At 47.0% G+C, this 24829-nt stretch overlaps 1 protein-coding gene across 2 annotated transcripts in view; it reads left to right on the forward strand.

Annotated features, from left to right (window-relative positions):
• The first annotated feature begins 3773 nt into the window (after positions 1 to 3773).
• LOC100878350 (uncharacterized) overlaps positions 3774 to 24829 on the forward strand; it is a 61381-nt gene continuing 40325 nt past the window's right edge. Inside the window, exon 1 of one of the 2 annotated variants that reach the window (XM_076533510.1) lies at positions 3774 to 5965. In XM_076533510.1, the coding sequence (XP_076389625.1) occupies positions 4586 to 5965 (1380 nt within the window). In that variant the 5' untranslated portion in view covers positions 3774 to 4585. The remainder of the gene's footprint in view (positions 5966 to 24829) is intronic. The other variant, XM_076533509.1, reaches the window with a different exon arrangement.

Here is a 24829-nt window from a genome sequence, read left to right on the forward strand (position 1 = left end):
CTTTCTTCCCTCCATTTTGAATCCTCTTTCGATTTTGGAGGGCCGTTGAATGTCGACGTAACTACTTGAAAATAAATACGATTCACGTGCGAGAGAACCACCCTTTGTCCGGATAAGGGTGAAATTTGTTTCCGATATGAAAACTTCGAAATTGCAAACAGATTCGAGGTTCTTTGTGTATTCGATTCGGATGGCGAACGTGACGGTGCGTGGATCGAGGACAGGGCTTAAAATTTTGAGCCCTAGGTGGTCCATTCCTAATCCTACGAATCGATGATCGGTCATGGGACGCGTGTTGTTGAATACGAATCGTGTTTGTAGAAAAACAGAATATTCGGCGGATAAAATGCTGAAGAAAAAAAGGCAGGGAAGGGAAAAAGGTAGAATTGGCAGTGGATTTTAAAACCGTTCTTTTGACGATCTTGATTTATTTCCGTGGGTACGAATCTGCCGAAGACTGTAATTGTTCGGAGGTGCACAGGTATTTTAGCTGACGCTTTTGTGGTCGATTCTAAATAGGACAGATCGCAACATTACGTATAGCCAAGAATATTCGAGCTGGATGAATCATGCGTGGTTTCCTGGCCGCGAAGGGACAACTCAACGGAGAAAATCACATAAATTAGCTCCCATGCTACACGCTTAATTACTAAATCGAGAGTATCGCCAGCGAAACGTAGCCTCCGTTACCGACCGAAGATTCCTTCTTCGTTTACTATTTACACTACTATTTCACGTTGAGCAGAGAACGCGACTAATACGAACGACGTCACTCGTTCCATCTTCTCTGCTTGTTTTCCGAGCGTTCTCGGTTCATTTTCTCGAACCTACCGCGTATTCCTTTGCAAGCATGCTACTTGTAACGATCGCAGCGAGTACAGCGACTATAACGATGGATACTTAAGGCTATTGGCCTGGCGTGTGTCTTACGCAATCGTCAGAGTAAATCGTAACGACAATTGAAAGAGTAAAAGAACGAATAAATGACCGAGTACGCGAACTCGTTCGGCTCGAGTGGCATTCCGGAGTGTAACAAAGTGACCTACAAGCATAATCAGCCCAGATAACCTCGTGAACCCAGGCAAAAGTTTTCAGATCGATAGCAGTGTGTCCCGTCGCATTCTTCTACGCCAATCTGTTGTCCAGTTTTCTCGTAGGTTCGCGTAATCTTTACTTATTTCCTGTCCTCGATCAGCGGCGAGAGACGTAATTAAACGGGCGACAATTGGTCCGATCTCTCCTGAGAAATTCCGAAGCAATTTGACGAGCCACTCGTCACTGTCGAAAACGAGATTACCGAGCCGACGTTCGAGGCCTCTCGTTCTCTTCGGCGGAACGAATCGATGCATTCGGCCTGATCCCGTGGCTAAATCCGTGTGACTAATTTTGCTTCGTGCCCATGAAATATCTCGATAGAAATCCACGCAAGTAACCGCTTCTTTCCGACTTAAACATGTACGTCGCGATCGTTTCGACGAGCAATGATTCGAGAATAGAAACCGGCAGCTTCTCTGCGCGAAAACCTAAGCCGTAATAACGTATAAACATGTAACGCGTGACGATACAATGCGTAGAGATTCAACGCGTGACGATATAATGCTTGGAGATATAACGCTCGATGAATCCCCGTGTATTACGATGATGGAGGAGCACTTGGAACGCGCGTGTAGATCTGTACAGCAGCGACAGTATAACGGGAATCTATTATAAATATAGAAAGTTAACTATAAGCTGTAAATCATGCGTGATTCTATTACATACTTGAAAATACAGCTAATAGAATAAGCTTTGTAACGTGTTCTATTTACATTCTATATACTTGTGAATCATCGGTTTTGCAATTCTAATGGTATCGGCACTGTGTTCGGACAGTGCTTTTCGCCAAGGACTCGAAGAAAAATATGTTCTCGACGAAGGTGTACATTTGTCAGGGACAGCACGGCCAAAGCGTGCCTCTTAAATTTTCTCGGTTGGCGCGAAGAAACGATGGTATTCCACAAGGGTGTTTTACACGGTGGAACTTTGAGAGTCATTTATTGTGCCTCTCACCTGGGATCACGGCTCATTTATCTGGAAGGCTGATTGCGCGCGTTCCGTGGACACCGCTCGGATTCTCCTGTAATTTCATCGTCGTTTTGCTTCCATGCGAACGTGCTCGTCTTTGCGTGGCGAATTCTGACGAATGGAGTCGAATTAATATCGTCCAGTCGGCGAAAGTGAAACGATCGAAGTGTACATTCTGTCAGAGTATCGTGCGCGATCGTCCAATTATAAACGAATCAGAGTAATAAGAACATAATTTAATAGTATTTCATCCTGGACATTTATTTTTGTCGAGATGAAATTTTACAAACGGAATATCAGATCCATCCTGTACACCTATGCGTACACCCTACGTTGCCTTGTTAAAAGTTAGGTTAGGTTAGGTTAACATGTTGCCGCTTTCTTCGTAGCGTCGTGTACCTGTGCACGTTGTCGCCTCTCTCTCTCTTTTTCTGGCTCTTTCTCGTTGTCGTTACAAAGATCGCAGATATCGACGAAGATCCGATCATCGGTTGACAGCGGCACTGACAAGCCACGGACGGTGTTTCGAAGAGGAATCGCAAATACCATTCGATACAGCTTCCGTCGCCTTGGAACGACACGAAATACTCGACTGTTTTCTTTTCTCTTTTCCATCCTCCGGTTCGAGAAGAAAAAGGACGCGATGAATCCTCGCGATAGGTCGCGAGCCAAGCGCGTTTATCGAGGATCGAATCGGAGCGGAAGCCGTCCAGAAGGGCTACCGTGTTTATTTATCGTGTCGAGCACACCGTGGCCGGCTTAAAAGGCTGGTAAAAAGCGACCGACGACCTCCGTACTCGACGAAAAACCAGTCCCAGTTGTACCGGTTGTAAGACACCAGCGTCGCGATCCTATCGACCTCTCGTTCTCGCGCCAACCTCCTCGACCGGATTTCGTGCACCCATGGATCCTGCGGACCGTTTCTGAATGGCGACACGAAAGTGAATGGGACGAGAAAAGGGTGGTCGATCCACGACGTCGATCGTAAAATCGACACTGCACCAGGATCGATCGACGGAAACACATGTAACGTTCGCTGCGACCCGATAACTATCGGTCATTAAAAATGCGGACAAAGTTAGCTCGGTGTTGATCTACTGTATATCTTCCGTATGTTCGTTCGTCTGAACTTACAGATGTACGATATCTATGTTGAACCTTGAATTCGTGTTCACGCGTTTCATTTATTTACTTAAACGAAGCGTCGTGATAACTTCTTAAACGACATAATAGACTTATATACCACCTGTTGCATGAAACGAATTAATTACGTGTTATGATAAGTTCAATCGAAAAGACGAAAAAATATCAATGGCATACCGAGGGAATGTGTTGAAATAATAGCGGTATTATCAACACGATAGAAGATGTCTGTTGTAAAAGTTACAAATACTCGTATAGCGATTGTCTTACTCTGCGAGCTCGCGATCTTAATTATTACAATGACTAAGGTTTTTGGACAATTCCTAACGCGAAACGAGGTAGATCGTTGTGGACGGGAGTCCGTAGAACACCACCGTGGGCACGGTTGTTACGGTGGCAAGAGACACGAGCACCGGAGCACCCGATGATCGGAGCACCGGCACAGGTAAGAGACGAAGGGGACGCAGAAAAGCCGGCGGCCCAAGGGTGACGGAGGGGGCGGAAGGGGCGGAGAGGGAGACGAATATCGCCTGCACGCATGCGCACTGCGTTCCGCGATCTCTCAGGCCGGCGGCCGGAGAGGCTGGCCTCAGTCGGCCGCGACATTCGGTCCGCGATACGATTCGGAGTAATCTCTGTCTACTGGACCCGACCACGATCAGTGTGGTGCCGGTTAGTGGCGAACGCATGCGCAACTTTCGATCGTCCGATCGAACGAACTATCGCTTAAATTTCCCGCGATCGATCAGGAACGCGTACGCGAGTCGATACGTCGTCGGTGAATTCGGACTGCGACTGAATCGCAAGATCGCGATCGGTGTTTCGAAAGAGTACCCCGCTGGCAAACGCGCTCGGATCCGCTTCGCTTTTCGTCGCGAGAGCAGATTCCGTGCACGATGGACGTGAAAGCGGACGCGGAGATCGACGGTGCGAAGAGTCGCGAGACGTGAACGGAATCGTTGCACGAGTGGAAGGATTACCGTTGTCGGCCGATTTTTTCCGGAATCGAGTGAACTGGAACGTAGCCAAAAGCATATCTGTCCGTGGCCGCGCGAAGTTACACGATCCGCGTCGATACTCTAGCTGGCTGCGGTAGCGATCACCACGTGGATCAACGGTGAACACCGTCACCGTTACGCTCGTTTCCCGAAGAAGACTAACAACCGCCTTCTGGCGATCGATCTTGCCAACCGGAGAGCTCCGTTCGTTCTTAAACCGATCATTAATGTCTCGATCGCGGTCGTCGGTGTGCAGAGCTGCGCGTCGATCGCGATGCATCCTTGAACGGACGGGATTCTGAGGGAAAAGAACGATCGAGGTCGAGTGGCTGGCTAGGATAATGTAAGGTGTATGAGAAGCGAGGTTTCTCGAACACGAAATGACGCTCGACAGGAGGTTGCTGTTGTCGTTGATCCTTCTGATGGCTTACGGCCTGTTCGTGGTCGAAGCTAGACATCGTCCGCGCGAGGACCTCGCGAGCGAAGCCAGGCACAGACACAGGCACAGGCACGAGTCCTCGAACGGCAGGAGAAATCGACATGACCTGGTCGACGGACGAGCCTCTTGGTCGCAGGAGCTCGAATACGAGGATGACTCGCTGGGAGAGGACGAGGAGGATGATTACGAGGCTGGCCCCTATTACGAGAGATCCTATCCTAGGACGTCGAGGATAATCGGACCGCACGGCCGGATGCTCGAATCGCGTTTCACGGCCAAGTATCGGCGAGGCGGTGGTTATCGCGGAACGGCCGGCTGGCACGACGAGGACGAGGAGAGGCGTAGAGCTTCTCCTCGACACCCGAGCAGAGGTTACAGACCAAGGTCCGATAGGACCCACCGCAGACTCGGCTATTCGAGAAGTCGCGAAGACGAGTACGAGGAGTACGAGGACGAGTTCGATTACGAGAAAGGTTCTCGCGGTTACGAGAACAACGGTCATCGAGCTTGGTGGAAAAACGGAAGGAAATACAGGATCTCGTCCAGGCACGACTGGCGTCCCGACGCTCGAAAGAGACACCGCGCCGATCTCGACGGATCCAGGAGGTTCGACAACAATTGGAGACGATCCAATTCCACCGACTACAGGTATTTCGTCAGAACGGACCGGAGGAAAGTGGACAGTCCCGAAGATTACGATTACCGCGTGGACGGTTACGAAGACACGGACAAGGAGGACGAAGAGGACGAGACCTGGAGGGAGGAAGACGAGGATCAGAACGAGGACGACGAAGAGTTCGACAACGATTTCTACAAGAGCGACAAGAATCCTCCTCTGAAAACTTACGACGACATCATCAGACGGTTGACGTCCAACGATCCGACCACGGTCAGAACCACCGTGAGGAGAGACTACAGGAACATCGAGCCGGAGAAACACGCGAAACGAGACGCCTATGAAGATTTCAAGTACGAACCGAAGAACCTCAGCAGATCGCAGCTTCACGATCGCGAGCTTAAATTCGCGAGTTCCTCGTACGTCGGCTCCGATCGTCGCTCGATAAAGAAGGTTGTCGAAAATCCGTCGAGTAAATTGCTGAACTCGCTAGCCGATCATAAATTAACGAAGAACGTTAGCAACGTTGTCGATCGGCAAGAGAAGAAAATCGTTTCGAAAATGGACGACGGTCAGGCGAGGACCAAGAGTCTCGAGCAGGATTACGACGAGTATGTGAATGCGCCGGATAACGAGAAAGAGGAGGATCTCATCAAAGTTGGAGCGGAAGAGGACTCGGCTATGCAGGCGGACGTCACTAATACGGTGAGTCCTTTCGTTTACCTTCGAATACGTTATATTATCCTGATCGCGTATTGCCAACTATTTCGTAGATCTGAAATTTCGCGCGGCGAGCACAAAGCGTCGCGACCGAACGCATGACGTTGCAGCTCGTGGAATTACAACGCCTGCCGATGCGGCGCGTGAAATTGCAACGTGTAGAGTTACAACGCCGTACAACGATTTGATTCAACGCGTAATTACAACATAAGCATCGTACTTTACTCGACGCGAATCACAATGTCGAAAATAATGATTTTCTGGGAAACCGACACCGCGAAAGCTTCCCTTTCGAAGTAAAGCGAAACGTAAAATTGCAAGATACGCAGTTTCCACGAAATATTCAGCCATCAAAGTACGAAAAGTCGCTGGAAAGTCTCGAGTGTTCGACGCGAACGCGAAGCACACTTGGTAGTTGAGATGGATGATAAACGATAGGGAGAAAAGGAATTCTTGTTCTCCGATAGCGGAACAGATTTACGATGTTCGGTATCCTTGGACGATTATGCGAATTAGATGTTTCTCGATCTGGTCGAGAATCGGCCTTGACCAACGCTCTTTCTCGTCTTTATTCGATCTCCTGGCGAAAATTCGAGGATCGATCTCTTGGCTCGGAAACAACCTCGAGAAATTCCTGGACCGAGTTCGCGAGAGAACGTTCGATGCCGTCGACGGGGAACTGGAAGTCGTAAACCTCCTCGAGTTCCTCGCTATCGACCTTGTCGACCAAGATTAAGATCGTGGCGTCTCGATTTTACGGAGCACGCTCGCGTGCACTCGCTGCTACACGCGAGACAGAGAATCCTTATCGATGCTCCGTGTTGGACCCGAAGCTTTTATTTCGCGCCAACGACAATCGAACTTTTCTACGAAAATCCTATCTCTTTCTCGGACTGTCTTTCTAATCTAATGTCTCTGCTACTAAACAATCCGTACAGCCGATTGAATTATGGTAATCTGTTCTCGAAGGGGTAGTTATCGATGAAGGATGCGTTACTCTCGTATCGTGACGCAAACTGTGAAAAGATTTCTTTCTCTCCGAAATACGAAAACCACGGTTCTTCCGCATCGATTGGTCGATCGACTTTCACCGAACGCATCGATGCAAAAAGACAGCGAGGAATCGTCTTGAAATATCTGTCGGTCGCTCGTCCTTGGCAAATAGAGTTCTCGACCGCGCGTCTGGCGTCTGTTCGGCCTAATCGATGACGTTCTCTCTCGACCCTTGCCACCGCGTTTCGATCATTCCGGTTCCGAGAACTATTTTGAATTCGTTGCACTTTCGTCTGTGGCCGGTCGGTTATTATTGCCACCGCGCTGTTCCTCTTACCTATGGGGGCCAAGATTAGATCGACCTTGGCAATGCAGCCGCGTCGACCAGCCGCAAACCGCTTTTATCCGCGTCAAAATCCTCCACGGCGAGCAGGTACGAGCTCGGAAATACCGCGGCTGTCGGGCGCCGCTTCTTTATTACCAAGACGCTGGCGCGAAATCGATACCGCGAGAGGGTGGTCGACCATACACCGCGGTTGTTCCTCTTTCATTCGACTGGAGTCGTTTGAATGATCGATGCCGAGGTCGATGCTTCCTCGCCGTTACCTGCAGTTCGACAACAAATTTACCGGAGAATCCTTCTTTTCCCTTTTTGTCTGCAGCGTTCGAAAATATACCTGACACCGAAGGCCCAGACTCTCCCTAAGCTCTTCCGCGACACTTCTCTAGACATTGAGACGTTACCTTCGTCCGACAATTCGATTTATTTCCATGCGACGAAAAATTTTCAATAAAGTCAAAGTCACGAACGAATAGTAAATTTTTCTCCTCGGGTGTTTCTTACGAAAGAACAGGGTGGTCAACGGTACACCATCGTGTATACGGTCGGACGGGGCATCCGGAGGAATACATATAGCCTCTTGATGCACCTCGTGCCACGGACCTCCGAGGATTCTCTGCAAAAGAAATAGATAATAATTTGCATACAAGACTCGTCCAACCATTACGTGTCAGTGCAAATTTGAAAGTAAGATCCTGGACAAATTTGCCGTCACCGTTGCCACGATGCAAACGGTCTCTTCAATGGGTCGTCTGATCGATTATCGTCGTTCGTGACTAGGGAACTCGGTACGCTCGAGTTCGAGGAAGCTAAAATGGGAAGAGATCGAAGCCGATTCCGCGAAAGGGAACTCGAGAGGAAAATAGAAATTTCGTGCGGCGCGTAAAAGGGCGTTGATTAATGACCGCAAATTTCGGAGATGAGCAAACCCGGTGCAGCATATTCGACCGAATCGAAAAACGACCGGCTACCGGGCACACGACTAAAAAGTCCACCGTCTGCCTGGATCTAGATAGCCGGGAACACCGCAGCCATCGCCAGATGCATTAATCGGAGTCACACAGCTGTTGCCGGTCGTGAAATAACAGTGGCTGTGATTCTAAGCGGTCGCCACGTGTTGCTACAAATCGTTAAGTCGTTTTTATTTCTTTGCCCGTTCGATTTCTTTGGGGGGAGTAACGCGTATTAGTAATCCCAATGAGAAATGCAAAGTCGACGAAAAAAGAAGGTACGGAAAGGAAGTTTTTAATCCTCGAAAGATGGTGGCGGTGATTCATTCATGGTCCGCATACGAGGATCATGCTTTTAGCTTTCAAAAATCTGTATACGATTGTGTGGTGAAGTTCAAAAGTTACGTTCAATATTTTACCATGATTAAACTCTTTTCCGAGCGAGTTAAACGCATGTTCTCCGGTTAAAAGATACACACCGCGTTCATCGCTACGTAGCGCGGAGATAAACGAACGTCTCGCTCCAAAGTGAATCCGAGATGACCCGATGTTCGTTATCCGAGGGTTAAACGCGCATTCATCAACGAAAGCAAAAGACGGTGAAAGCGAGCGAAAGAATGCCAAGAGAGGCTTCTGTGGTAGCTTCGATTAAAGGGCTCCGTTTTAAAAGAAAAATCGAAACTATTCCAGTCGAAAGCATGCCTCGTGTTCGACCACTGATTCACCGCCAGAGAAACACCTTAATCCCGCGGTAGTCGGTTTCTCCCTGTTCCGAGTAAAAGAAATCGAGCCGGCTGTCGTCGTGATCGTGGTTCAACCTTTTTGCGCCAATTTACAAAGGTAAGCCCGCCACGTTCCATCGGCGATTTACCTCTACACGACGACTCAAGTGGAATTACTGCATCGGGTAATTGAGCAATTCTACGAGTACTTGTTCTTCGTGCTTTCTACGCCGATTCTTCCGGCGATCGATCGGGAAAGACTCGAAGGGGTCACGCTACTTCGACATCGTCCGATCCTCTTTATTCCAATATCGTCGTGCCAGCATTTTTATGCTCTGGAAAAGAGTCGAACCTTCTTTTTCTAAATAATTATGAAAAAATTCTGAAATTTTACGAATGACTCAGAGCGACGTACCCCATTTACATCCTCTCGGTTGACTCGAAAGAAACGAAAAAGGATGTTCACCTAAACGAACATGCTCATTTTTTACCTCGTTTTCTTCTGTAATCCGTTCGGGTCGTTGCGAGAGCGTTTCGCCGAAACAGACCCCCGTGGCGGGCATTAAGAAATGACTTTGCCACCTGACCACGCAACCAACACTCATAAATTGACCATAAAAGCTTACCGCGGAAGCTCGTTTGTCCACGCAATAAAATTCCTTATCGTTGTCGCGAAATTTAACCGTGGAGAAAGTTACCACCGTTTCCTTCGCCCTTCGTAAATTGACCGCGTTAATTGGCGAAATTGGGAAAGACACGCGACACGATTCCGAAAGGAGGTTTAACGCGAACCACGAAATCTTGGCTAGAGAAAAAAGAAGGAACTCGTCTGGGTCGAGTTTAAAACGGTAATGAAGTCATCTCGTCGCGATAAACGAGGGTAGACATTAAAAAGCGTAGCACGGACGTCGATGATACGCGAGAAGATCTCGCTAATCTCTCCAGGCGATGATTCACCGGTTATCAACCGCAGAAATAATTTATTTCATCCTCTTAATGAATCAACAAAAATAGGCCAAATTCCGATGAATTGTAGGACAGCGCATCATACCCGTTACACTGACTCACCGCCAGGCTTAACTCTTTGAGGACCAAGCGCTTTTAAGTTCGTACGCTTATAAATATTGTTCGTGATGTCAACGTCTATTACCTTCGGTTCTGTCACGAACACAGAGGTGTGATTCTCAGAAGCTTTCTCGGTGAACTTCATACCTGTTCGGTCGTATCATTACACCGAAATAAGTACATCGAGAAATTGCACCATCATATATTATGAACCAATTAAAAGTATAATTTGACTCTAACGAGCTAAAACTATTGATCCGAGCAATATTAAATTACTCTATGGACTCGATAACATCTCGAGAGCGTAAATTAAAATACTAATCGAGATTCTCATCATCTACAAGCTTATTAACTACTCCTCGTTATTAACGAGTTCATTAGTAGCCCCAGAAGGATCTTTCTCGGCTCCTATTCGCTGACTCGCTTCCTCGCAACAACTGCCATAACAGCGTTCGAGTTTCGATTAATGTGACAAGGCTATAAGAAAAGCCTTGTAAGGTACCCATCACGAACCGTAGAAAGTTTTATCGCGTAAACATCGTCGAAATTGCATCGATTACGATTGCACGGTTCAACATTGCGGTTAATTATATTTACTCGTAATGCAAGTGTGTATTAAATAAAAATAACGACCAGTCTCTATTTTTTTGCATTTGTGTGCCTTTTTTCTCTTTTCTCCTTTCAACTATTCGGTCACGTTAAATTTCATCGGTCACAGCGGCGATCCATATATCGCCGTCCTTTTCGTACGCGTCACAGTACAGAACATAATTGTCGAACAGAACGTCCCGTCTCGTAAAGTGAATTTTAGTGAGGTCAGAAAACGATGCTCCTCGCGTGTTGCATTAAATTGCGGCTGTCCATTTAATCGGTGACTCACGAATTTTGCCAGCAAGTTCAATTTGGTTTACGGAACACTTGTGCCTCTACCAATTCGCGCGAGCATAGGCTAATTAATTCCTGGAAGCTCGTCTGCATCGAGGATTGTCTTGCAGACACGGTACTCGTGGCCGAACCGCATCTGGCCATTACGTATCAGGGATATTGGAGGCTCTCCAACACCCGGTGCACGTAAACCGCGAGTTATTCAACATCCTATCTGTAATGACGCGTAACGGCGACGACAATGGTGGATGATTAAACCCCTATTGGATTTATCAACGGAAACGTGCGATAGTCGCGATAGATCGCGCGAATCGCTTAACAGACGAGACGATCAATTTTCAACGATTGACGAGGTGTTTGGTAAACCTGTCCAAACTTCCTGAAACATTAAGGGACCAATAAATCATTGGAAAGTTGGATAGATTCCAGGTCGAACTGCTCTCGATCGAATTATGGCCCGCTGATATCCGTTCACTTGGAACGCGCGACAATGTTACTTCTTCTTTTTGGAGTTTGAACTTTGAAGATAGACTTCCTCGTTTCTCGCGGAAACGACCACCACATTTCTAGTTCGATTTAATTTCATCTTAGTTATATTTTAATACGCGGAGCGGCACGTTCCGATAAGTATTGTAACATATTTCGAAAGAGTACAATATTTGGACGCAACTACGTTGCAGCTTAGATGCAAGGAGACTATTTTTAGGGTGTTTCCGGGATGTTTAGATGCAGCTGGCTATTTCTAGGGTGTTTCTAACGTGTTTAGACACAGCTAGACTATTTCCAGGTCGTTGGGACGCAGGTAGACTGTCCTTGATTAGTTGGCAGACAACGCTGAAAATATTGCTAAGAAACTAGTTGGTCGTATCGACTCCGAGGTAATCGACGCAGACGGAGTCACGATCGATAACATCGAATCGAAATTAAAGCGCGATCAGAGCGTGCAGATGGTAAGATCTTGCGTCGAAACCGGGTCATTCTCGTGTCCACTTGGAGGGACTCCAATTTCGCGTATTCTCGAACTAATGCACCGATAAAATCCAAAAATATTTCCGCGCTGTCCTCGTGAGCCAAACTCTCATTCTATCCACAACTAAATCTAGCTCAATACCGGTCTTTGAGTGTCCACTGTACTCGAAAATGAAAAACGGAATGTTAATTCACCGAGGAAAGATATTTTTGGGATCGATTTCGAAGCGAGGTCGTGACCGAAGCGTAATTTTAAAATCAATTCAATTTTACGAGACTCGAAACGCGGCGACGATTATTCGTTGAGAGAAAATTCAATTTCGATAGCTGGCTCGTAAAACCTTTCGACCCAATAATCTTTGGATAGCGATCGAGGCGTTAACTTTGTTTACACTGTCGATCGTTCGATGGAGCAAGGGGCGGTCCTTCGTGGTTGAGATTTCCATTAAACCATCCTCTCCCGTAGGAAACAGCGGGAAGCAATTTCGTTTCACGCGCGAACGATCGCTTAAATAACACGTTACCACCTTCGCGAACGATCCACAGGGATGAAGTCATTATAAAAAGCCCCTAGCTACGGATACGGAAAAACGAACAGAACTTGTTTACCTTATTTCCTACGGTTTAGCGAAGCCTTAATGGGGTTCTCTGTTATCAGCGCCAACGAGACCGTACCATTAAGGTCCCATAGCAAGACGTCCGTACAATCGACGTTGTCTACGCACTTTTGCGACTCGATCTTCTTGCAAGTTCCCTTAACGCAGCCTTCGCCGTTCGTAGAACGTTTCGTGAGAAATTTCGTTCACACGAGTGGAGCACGTGCACGTCGACCTCTGAACCAGATTTACGAAATCCAAGGGATTAGGTTAGAAGATTTCTATCGCGGCGGATCCCTGTTCGTGAACGATCTCGCGTAATCTTGGGTGGTCAAGAAACGGCTACTCGAGACGTAGCTATTCCCCCATCGCGTTTTACCATAAAGGAGCTTTATGCTCGAGGCAAAACCGTGAGAGACTTCTGTCGTTGGCAACGAATTAATCGCTCAATTCGCTTTCCAAATTTGTCCACGCGTGCTAAGATGTTCTTCTTGTCGTTCAGTCGTTAAAGTGAAAACCTCCTGAAAGGAACGACGTTCGTAATTACGGCGAACGACGAAGGGAACGTGTATGGCCTGTCGTTGAAGTAATGAGATTTAGCGTTTGAAATATATGCCTGATGTTAACGGAGGACTTTTCCAACGTGATTCATCGCGATTCGTGGAAGCATCTTTTTCGGTTTCCTCGATGAGACGACCTACCGCGTCGAAAACATTCTAACCTAACAGATTCACGCGACGTGGGTGCCTTCTGGATTTACGACAGCGGGACCATTTTCATTGTCCCTCGTTACCGCGTTGCATCCGGCTCTATCGATTCAAGGAACTAAATATGATTTAACACCGTCGAATGGTGGTCGTAGGGTTAACTAGTACCGATGGTATCCGGTTTGTCGCGTGAATTTTTCTTTCATCCAGAATCGGTCAAGACCCGTTTCTATCGGTTCTTCCCGTTACCGGTGCCTGTCTCGAGCTTTCAGTAGTAATAGCAAGAACAATTAAATTCATCAAAAATCGTGTGATAGAGAGTCGAGTTAACTCGACGTACAGGAAAACGAAGGCGAAAGAAAGGAGAAGCCCGTTTGCCGGCATCGTAAAGTGTGATTTATTCGACTGTCCGTCCGTCTCGACCGTAATTATCCCGTACGGCGCGATATATGCGGCAATTTATCTGGTGCGACCGTTAAAGTGGTCGCGACTCGATGTAATTCGCGCAATTTACGCGGCCTGATTAGCAGCGGTTGTCGTTAATGCGTGCGCCAACATGCGCGATAATTACAATATCGAACGACAACTAGTTTATCGACAGGTGAATGTTGTTGCGTGCGATCGGTAGGCGGTAAGTATCGTGGAAAATCGCGAATCACAAAGGAGTACCTGCCCGCGAAACCGAAGTGGGCAGACAGCGTGGCAAAAATAAACGTTCCACATAGTTCTATAGGGTGGTCGTTATTTCTTCAAATTACAATCATACAACTCGGTAAATAGCGAATAAATAACGTTCGAGGAATTGCACGGCAATTATAAAAGCGATATCTCGAGAATTATCTTCTGAAACTCTCTTATGATTCTACCGCTTAGTTTTTCTCTTCGATTACATAAAAAATTAATGTCGCGCGTTAACGCGTCCGCCCTGAATAATCGATCGAGCCGCTCGCAGGCACAATGTTGCAAATAAGAGTGCCAGTTGACCTTAAAAGCATCGGTACGCCGTATCGATAGGCAATAATCCTTGCGGAAAATGACAGATTCTTGTTTTAATGAGCGATAGGCGCCAGCGCGAATTAGCACTTTTACACCCTAATTATTAGCGTCGATTGAATATCGAGGTTCGTATTACCAGAGGCGTGCTTATAATCAAATGTTAACACCGGTTTTACATGGAAACGAACGGGCGCTGCAGGCAGGAGGAAGTGTCGTTCGAAAATAACAAGCATTTTTCGTTCGATAAAACGAGAAGAAACAATCTACTGAAAGTATCGATCAAACGAGAAGGATTATGCAAATCGAGCTAAAGGATATACGTGTAATTTTCACGTTAATTGTTACGTGCACGTAACAAATTTCATAATGGGGACAACTATATAGACCTACCTTCGTTACACGCATCGATTCCCATGGAATTTTTCCGTTCGAATCTCCCGATAAATAATTCTCGAGATCGATTGACCCTTTCGACCCTCGTTCCTTGTCGAGGATGAATATTTATGAACTTAACTTGCAAAATGTTAACTCTTGTACCGGAATCTTCGTACTCGGTAGCCATTACACCGAGCTGCGAGGGAAATACTATTCATTGTTAACATAAGAGGACAGAGAAGCAACAAGTATCGAAAGTTGAACGCGTTATTTGTATAATCTTGGCGCGTGGCATCGATGGTGCAATCGGTGACGCAAACATTCGCCAGCTCGTGCCAACAGCATCGGAGTTTACCCTGTCCACGTTTTCCCGAGATCCGTCTGCTTCCAGAAAACACGTGCTTTTCTCTTTTTACCCGGTGGCCCAACGACATGTTTACATAGATGTTCCGGCGTATGTTTGCTCGCCTCGTCTACCTTCTGGCTACTTTACGATGCCCCCGCGTACACGCTCGATGTTTATGCAGTATGACTCGAGGACTCTAAGAACGATCCGATAATTTCGAGTGGACTTATGCTAGAATAGGCGAGCACACGAACACCGCCTCGAGTCGATTATTCTAATTTTTTCCACTCGTGCCCGTTATGGAGACGAGATAAAGATCGCGCGACGCGACTAATGTAACTTTGTCGGCACAAGCCCACTTGATCGTTCGGTATCGGTGATTATCTCGTTACGATCCACGTATTGCGATAGACAATTAATTTCCGGGTTTCCTCCGACGCTCGATCTATTACAATTAACAGTCGCGATTACGAGTCTCGTCTTGTAAATAATTCATACGTCGCCATTTGATTTACATTCCACGGGCTAGCGCCAGTGGAAACAGGCTTTGCCGCGTATCTCCTTTCGATACTTCCAAGTTATTCGTTTAATTGCAGCGGCTGATACTGGGCGTCAATAATTATCCGATTTTCATTAATTCTCTATCGGATGAAACGAAGTTAACGTTGTTATAAAATTACGTTGCTTTTTTACTTCAACAACGTTTATACGCTTCAAATGCGTTACGAGCGCCGTGAGATTCAGTTAATTAACGATCAATCAACATGAAATTAAGGAACGACATGGTCTGTAATTAACCGCACGTTCCGCGACAAGGACCCTGATCTATGTCTCGATTTCCAAGAAATTCATAATCCCATTGATATTATATCCCGAGTATAAATACGGATAATAAAGGGTTTTCGTAATGAGAACGTATCATCCATCGCGTTGTATCCTGAACGTAAACGAGGATAATAAAAGCCGTTTCGCAACGAAAGATTGACTCCTGGTGCGACGATGCGAACACCTGAGATCGTTTCGAAGGAAATATAGGAGAGACAGGACTATTAACTAACGGTAAACGTTGCAAAACTGGCGTCGATGCAAGCGATATCGTAGCTCTCGTTCATTCGTCGCTCGATAAAAAGGTGTCGAAGTCCACCGATCGAAAAAATAACCACTGCCCGCCCATCCACCTACCTGCGGAATATAAATGTTTGCGTTGCGTCGCTAAGAGGATCGTAAACGATCCCAACTTCTCTTCATAAATCACCGTGTCGTTTCGCGGGACTAGTCCTCGGTGCAAAAAGAAATTTTAACTTTTCGTCTCTGACTCCGCTTTGCGATCTGAACACTAAACTAACCGCTCGATAATTGACTGCGTTTCGGGGTCGGCGAGTGGATACGGAAAATTATCGAACGTCAATGGCTCGACTGAGCAGGTTGCTAACCTGTGTGGAACGATAAAGATACGTACTCGATGATTTATATGGCAAGGCATTACACTCCTTCAGGAGTAATGCAGTGGGTACAGCAGTCATCACATTATAATCCCTTTAGTTATAATCTATACGGTTGTAAATGAATGTGCAGCGCATAAGAGCTCATTTAAATATTCGCAGAACTGTTTGCGAGAGTAAGTAAGTTATCCACGAGTGAACAATTTGTACGTCGAACCGCGCCTTCGAGCATTGTTACGCTGAATTGCAGGAGCAACCGCGGAATCGTGCTTGAAACGTTATATACCCAGCACTCGACGAAGATTTCAATTCGCTCGTTAAACCGACAATCCGTCGTTCGCGTCTCGTTCTTCCCACGCGCGATCAGCCTCGGTAAATACGCAACCGCGTGTTACCGCGTGCGTTCATGTTAATGCTAAAATTAATGCCCGATCGCGCGTTCATTAGTAGCTACCTATCCCAGATGGAATTTTACCTTTGACATTTGACACGGGAGCATCGGCTGCCAGCCATTCTATCCGCCGGCGTTGCTTTCCCTTACGAATTAGCCAACTTGTCCACGAGCGTTCCTGCGCTTTCGGGTGAATCCTCGTGCGACCGAACCATCAATTCGAATCGAACGAATTAATTAGATGTTGCAAGGCGGACCGTTGCACGATATCCCCTCGTAACTCGACGGTCGTCAAAAAGATTGATCCTCGGAACAATCGAACCGGATCCGATATAGGGTTACACAACGAAAATGTCAGAAGGATTTCACGAATTTACGATCGAGAGCTGCCTTTCTCGGCTGTCGTTTTATGCAAATATTAATTGTCGCAATAATTTCGTCTAACGCTCGAAGCGCGTTGCATTCGCAATCGAAGAGACTTGTCCGTTGAAAGGAAACTATTCGAGACGAAGGCACGCGCCTAATTGGATATCGCGATCCAATCGACGCGTTCAATTTGTACGTATACGAGGGCCAATTAACGAGTTAATTAGCGAACGAATTCGATGGGAAAAAGCGAGCCGCGATTAGATGCCGCGATTGCCTACGGTTCTTCTATAGGTCGGCCGCGTTAATTACGAGCCATCTTCGAGATTCTACGTAGACAGTGTACAGAAAGGCGAAGAGAGGAAGGGAGAGTCGAGGACAGGCGCGAAAGAAGTACATTTGACACCGGAGTATCTCGTCGAGCGGCTCGCGATTACGCAACGGAGCAACGTCATCGACGAATTTACAGTTATGTTAATTATTATCCTTGAGCCAGCAGCTTCCCGCCGCGGCTTTTGTCGCGAGCGAATCGCGATCGATCAACGTTGCTCCCGTGTTTGTCTTTGCGCCGGGGAATCGGTGAATTTCAAACAATGCGTCCGTTACCAGGTGAGCCGTGTTAACAGCGAGAGGCATCGACGCTCAGATTTTCGCGGAAAAGTCAACGAACTCGAACGAGATTCGCGCGAACGTTTAATCCTCTCGGATGCTGATCGAAGCGAAGTTTATCGCGTGCGCGTGCGTCCGCGCGGTTAATGCCTTCACGATCTTCTCCTAACGTTACGCGTTCTTCCACGAACAACCTTCTGCATCGCTTCTAACGCTGAATACAAATCGTACTCCTGCGATCGTGCTCTCTTCAATAACTTCTTCTGAAGCTTATCGAAAACTTTTAATTCGTTAATATCTAATTAGGATAGCATATTTGTCATTGATCGTTATTAATGGCAATGTTCAATAAACGTCGGAAATATTGATTCAAGATTTATACGTTGATAGCAGCGCATGTTCCATTCTCTAACATGCCAAGATTTGATATTTAGTTGCGAACTTAATAACGAAAGAAACCGATACAATACTGGCTGCATAAACGTCAAACGGGTAACTCGATAGACTCTAATCGCAAGAAACAAATGGAATATACGATTCGATTGTTCAATCGGAGAATTTCATCGAGGCGTGCAGCGGCGAACACGAAGACACGTTGTAACTCTCATTTCCGCGCCATTCGTCTTCGAACGACGTTGGCATTCGCTCGAAGCGACGATTTCGTAACGTCGACGGGTCTTTTTCCCAGAAGCGTGCACGTTAGCGCGAATATTAACGACTCGTGCGAATTCGACGATTCCCATTGATGTCACCGTAGCTCTGACCGATTCACGAACGGAGCGAGCACGTTTTGGAATTTCACCGATGCGTCAGAGGATGCGTCGAGAATAAACGCGAGGGAAACGCGTGGCCTCACGCAAAAACGGACGGCTAACGTTTCATCAATTTCACCCGACAGACTCTCTAATTCCATCCGACGTCTCGCGATTGCAATGTCACGTTGTTTTGCCTCGATTTGCATACCTTACAAGCTTCGGAAGCTGACAAGCTTGTTACAGACGCTGACGGTTTATGCTGAACTGCCAATCCAGAAGTTAATTACTTTATTGTGTTATGCGGTTAAGTTTCATCCTGTGCTGGGCTGCATTCCTTCTGTCGTGACAGGTGACAGTATCCGCTATTCGGTGGACCTCGACGGAATAAAGGTTACGACGAATGTCTGTCCTCCAGCATAGCAGTATTTTCCAGAGAAGAGCTGGTCGGTTTACCGTAATATTCGAGGGAGCTAGTTCGACTCGAATCTGGGGAGAGAATCGTCCTCGCATCGGCGCTTTTCTTCTCGCAAGGCTACCGTGGACGACGATGCACGAGGGTGAGACCGTTCGCGAAGATCAACGACCCCCTCGCAGCGCAGGCACTCGAACTTGGTTTACTAACATTTGCCAACTAGACACCACGACAGTCGTCTATCTTCAGCCAGCGGCTATTTCGGATACGACACGCGAAAGATCCGACATACCGATGTTCATGGTGCGCACCCCTGCGTGGCACAATGCGAACGAACGACCTAGTGACGCGCGAACTCGAATTCCTCGCTGCGCTTCCATCGGAAGTCGCCTCCCGCTTCCACGCTGCAGTCGTTCACCTTGGTCCGCCGTAAAAACTTGGAGAGTTTAATATTTATAAGCAATTTGAGCGTCATGCGAGATTCCTGTGTTCCCCGCAGACGGTTCATTTTCGATTCAAGACCCGTAGGACGTTTCAAGAGATTGAAATTTGTAGGGGCTACTGGTCTTTCACGAAATTCTGACTCGACCAAGAGACGGTTCAAAGAGTTCTGAGGTCATTGGTACGCGGTGCAGCGAGTCCTCGATAAAAGCATCGTCTCTTTTGGCCGACAGAAATTTTTCACCTCCACCTCCAAGTTCTAAAGACACCTTTTGTTGCGTCACGGCTTCGCGCGTACGATTAGTCACGGGATATTTCCGAACCGCTGAAAACGGACAGCTTGTATCCGTCGGATCGGGTTAAGGTCGATACTCATTGAGCTGTTAGCCTGGAAGCCGAGTCTCGGTAGCCGTGTCGGGTTCGCACAAAAGAGGCATTAAGCCTTATAAGCGTACAGACGCGCGCGAGATAGAGTAGTAATTCTCCAAGTGGAGAGATTTTTACCTCTCGGTACGGTAGATACTCGTTTTTGTCTCTCCCCTGACATTCCGGGAGGCGATGATACACGCTTCCGTAACACTTATCTCGCCTTGCAATTACAATTTTTATCGCACTCGCCGCGTTGCACCCACCTGCGTCGAACTCGGATTATTCTTCTTTTCTGGTACGTTAACATACGGAACCATAAATAACGCCTATCTCTAGTATCGCGTTCTCTCGACTATTCCATATAAATAAGCGAAATCGAACAGCGGCGTTAAATCTCGAAACGCGTATGTCCTTCTGTAATTGCTGTAATGAAACCCCGGTGTTCGTGTCATTTCGAGAGGCGAATATAGCAAATTGTCGATTTCACGACTAAAAGATCGCGTTTCAGCCGAGAAATTCAATTGCCTCCACCAGGAACCGATTATCGAAACACCCTTACCGTGACCAAACGTTAATTGGAAATTTCCCCATGACCACGGCGAAGAAGCACACTTTCCCAGATCGAATGATCGAACGATGGATCGTAAACGGAGTTTCTCCGACGCATAAAAGTTCTACGAACGATTCGCCGGAGGCGAACCTTTTCTTCGCGAAACAACGCGATCTTCGTTCTACGTAATTGGACACGTAACCTGGCACATGTGACATTTCGAAGGGCACCCGTAAGTTCGACAACGTTAATCACTGTGCGATAGCCTCGTAAGTGTCGCTGGTGAACGAAGGAAACGACGATTATGGCTGCCATAAACCACGAACGAAGAAAGGCGAACGCGTGGAACGAACGCACCGTGAAATGGCTTCGAGAACCGAACAATGCAGACTCGAGCAATTATTTTAATTTCATCGGAGAGCGTTGCGATATAAATTGCACCTTGGACAGATTGCTGGCACACGGGAACGTCTCGATCGGCCGCTCGAATTATTTTATAATGCGGTAATACGTAATACGTTTATCTTTGAAATTCCTACGATGTCGTAAGCTCGCTTTTCTATTCACATAATCGCGGGACTTTACGAACGATTATTTAGCCGTTAATTTTATATTTCCTCTTTACTCGATAATCGGTCTAGCGGATCTAAGCGCGATCAATTAATTAAACGGAGTAAAATTAACAAATGATCGATCCTCGTGCCGGAAACCTCGCGTACCTCGGTTACGGAGGATTAAATTAGCAACATCGGCGCTTATCTGATTGTCTGACAAAGTGTTAATCAGGCGATGATTATGTACGTAATAATAACAGTTCGCATTTATCATAGAAGATAAGGATCGGGCTGTCCCGTTCTCGAGTCTCCACTTATCCATCGCAGTGTCTAAATTATCAGCTGGTTCGTACCAGCGGTCAATTGGATCGCCATTTCTGTCGATCAAGAAACGTCATTGTTGCATTGTCCGGGGCAAATCGGAGTTGATTGTCGTACGATCGATTGGATTTCGATGGAGGGAAGGTTCGCGGAGCTGCAGGCGACGCACGTGTCGCCACATTAGCGTCGTTCGAGATGTCGAAGCAACATGTTCCGTCGTTTAATGCGTGAATAGAAACCGACCGCTCGAAACTGGTTCACCGACTTGTACACGGGTTAGAAGTCGGAGCGAATAACGGGCCCATATATTAGTTATGCGTCGTGCGACATTGTTTTACAATTACACGCACCTAGCGCGGACCTTGTGCCTTTTTTTCGTGAACAATGGAACGACGCGTCACGAAACTTTCCGCTGCACGCTGCTCGAACGAATGATGTTTCTCTTCTGATGCAAAATTCTTCGTAAGCTGTGTCGTATGTATCGAATGATAAATGAAGAGAAATCTACGTGTTCTTGGTGACAGTAAGTTGGATTCGCTAACACGTACTTCCTGGCACAACGTGCTGCATCGGCTATCATTTTTATTTGACGATAATGGGAAAAGCGAGTGAAGCGAGATTCTTGGTACTTCTATAGACCGGATTTTCACGGTTAAATATCGCTGAACGTTTCCTGCTTCGGATCGACAATTCCACGATCTTTCGCGGGGAAATTTTAAATAGAGTTTACGAGGACGTAAATTAATTCGTAATTGTTTGACGATATCGTGCACGCCTCCGCGCTCACGCGAGAGTTAGAGCGATGCATCGTTTACACGAGTCGTTGGTCAAGCAACGTACGAAAGCGCGTTGAATTAGAAGAGAATCGTGGTGGCACACGTCCGATGGACAACGACCGAGAGGACGGTCGTGTCGAGATAAAAATAGTTGACCCGTTTGAAAATGCACGCTACCGCGTCGAATAAGCGCGCTAGCGGAGTCGAGGCGACTCGTGTCTCGTCCCGATCATCAAATCCGTTGTAATCGCCCTTTAACACGAGCTTATTAACTCTTCTTTTGTTCTCGTTGCTTCTTTCTCGTCGCGAGGATTACCGTTCACATTTTACCGACGAAGCATCGTGGAAAACGAAAGTCTACACGGACGAGAGGCTTAGTAAGAAAGGATTTAGGTTTACACGGACTTTCGTCGACGCCAGGATTTGATTTTATCTTAATAACTTAACACGACGATCTACGGAAGAGAACGACTAAACTTTCTGTACCTACCGCTACGGCGACTGTTCACGATACCAACTTCCTCGACTTTTCGTCCAATTATCGTAATCGCCCTCTGTTTTGTAACAATGCAATTTTAACGTCGAACATAACTCAACATCCATTTACGAGGAGTTAATACATCTCATTGATCGATTTGTGGCTCCACGATAATTTGGCCCAATCGCCGATAATTGTCTCGAACGAAATTGGATAGCCGAAAGGGGAGGACGTATTACGACACGTTGCTCGTATCATATCTTACGAGCTGTACGCATCGCGTCACTTCGTTCTTTAAGGACAATGAACTTGCGGACATCGAAGGAACGTTGTAAAAATTGGCTAACAAAATATCGCGTCAGCGAATACAAACGAGTCGTGAGATTAGTAGCCAACTTTAGCGCACATCGTCGCTGCGAGAATCGTAATGCAAGGAGTTGAATAGAACACCTGTATTCCTTGGACAATGTCCACATGTAACGCGCAAGGTGGTTCGTTCAACCGTGGGCCCAAGATGACCGAGCGAATCTCGATTTTTGCCTCGCGCTAATGAAACCGTAAACGAGCGGCTTATTAGAAGTCGCGACCGGAGACGTCTACCCCGGTTTATTAACGCGGCTTCCCGTTGCCGCTAATAGGTATTCCGCGTCCGATCGTGTTCAGGATGAATGGAGTGACCCTATTTGGCCCGAGGAACGAGTTCTTTCAATGAGAACCACCTTGTATGAACGAATCCACCTCTCCACCGTGACCCTCCCTCCTCTATCGCGGCCTGTCTCTCGCCACCGGCACGAGAAACTCAACGAGCGAGCCAGCAACAAAAATACTACGGCTATTCTGCGCGTTCATTCAGCTTCGTCGTGTGTCGCGATCGCGTCACACCGGGGACACTCGTACCCATATCCTTGCAGCATGTTTTTTCTCTGCGCTGCACTCCGTGAGAACTAATCCCAGAGGCTTTGTCAGTATTTCGTTCGGTTACGAGCACCGAAACGAATCGCTAATTCCCGCGCGGATGTTGAGTCAAGGTGTTGGAACGTTAACGCGAGACACGAAAATAATCGGAGTCGTGCAACGTCGGTCGTTTCCACTCTCCGGATATATGGCCGTGCACTGTTCCGCGCGGTGCTCGTATATCCGGACGTCGCTGGAATTGAATCATCCGAGGGGTCGATTAAAATGCCAATAACAGCCTTGGATGTCAACGAGTAGTTCGTCGAACTGTCTAGTCGCGTCACTCCCAATGAAAAGATAGACGCTAGAGGTGGTAACCGTTTACGAGAAACGACATCGACAAGATGTTTCTTGGCAGGATAAAGGTTGACACGGCATAAGCTAGTCCGATACGCGCCCACGCCCCGGAATGCGAGCGCGTTCGGTTAATTAAACATGGACAAGGCGAATCGTCGATGGTCCTCGGTATCGACGCTTACGTTGTGCCATTGAAATACTGCACGGTTCAGTAGCCGGCATTGGCACGATGGCAATCTAGATCCGTTCCATCTATTACGTCTATCGTTCAGAGCGTTAGCTCGGTTAAAGTACTGCCCAGGTGTCCCATTCTATTTTTCACCTTCACTTTTCGTTTCGTCCAATCCTCTCCGTCGACAGCGATCATAGAGGTTCTCCGCTCGATTACCGATATTTGAAGACATTCAGTTGGCATCGCTTGGGTTACGGCCATATAGTCTTGAACGTTACCAATGCCAATACCAATCGATATAAATAGATACCGCTATCAAAAATACAACTTGATCTCTGTTCTCCATCATCCAGAACAAGTCTCTACATCACTAGTCTATCAACGCAACAAAATCATCGTACGAGTTGATTAGACATGTTCTAAACGTAAGCATGTGCAGTTTCTCAGTCAGCTAAGTAATTTGCAGCTGCAGGTAGGGCCATTGCACTTCGAAGATCTATTCGTTGATACATGTCGAGGTGCCGCGGATAGATTTATCGCGGTAGCTGCCAGAGGAGCATGGATAAATAAATTTCCAGGCATTTATTTATCCCGAAGAAACTTTCTAAGGAGTGTCGATGCGGTCGTGCACCGTCTGTTCTGCAAGGCGTGAATACGAGATGATGTCATGCAGGCGTTGCACCTTCTCTATCCCTTTTAACAATCGACAACTGGTGCTGCCGTAGAACTTCTGGATGATCTCATTGGTTGGTTGCGAATTGAACAGTGTGTCAAAGTGCGCACGCTGTTTAATTCGTTCGTTACACGCATTCCCCGTCATGGACGATTGAACCGCTCGACCCTGGCGATTTTCCACTTTTCATCGTTTCATCTGTCCTTCGTATAGGAACGTACGAGCAAGGGAGACGGAGGTGCTGACAGGGACTTCAGGGTTGTTGCTTTAACGAGGATAATTTGTTTTACTTTATCGTGCTTTCGTGCCATGATAGCGTTTCTATGACGACACTTAAACTATATT

This window comes from Megachile rotundata, chromosome 7 (genome assembly GCF_050947335.1).
Source record: "Megachile rotundata isolate GNS110a chromosome 7, iyMegRotu1, whole genome shotgun sequence".
In the NCBI taxonomy this organism is placed as follows: domain Eukaryota; kingdom Metazoa; phylum Arthropoda; class Insecta; order Hymenoptera; family Megachilidae; genus Megachile; species Megachile rotundata.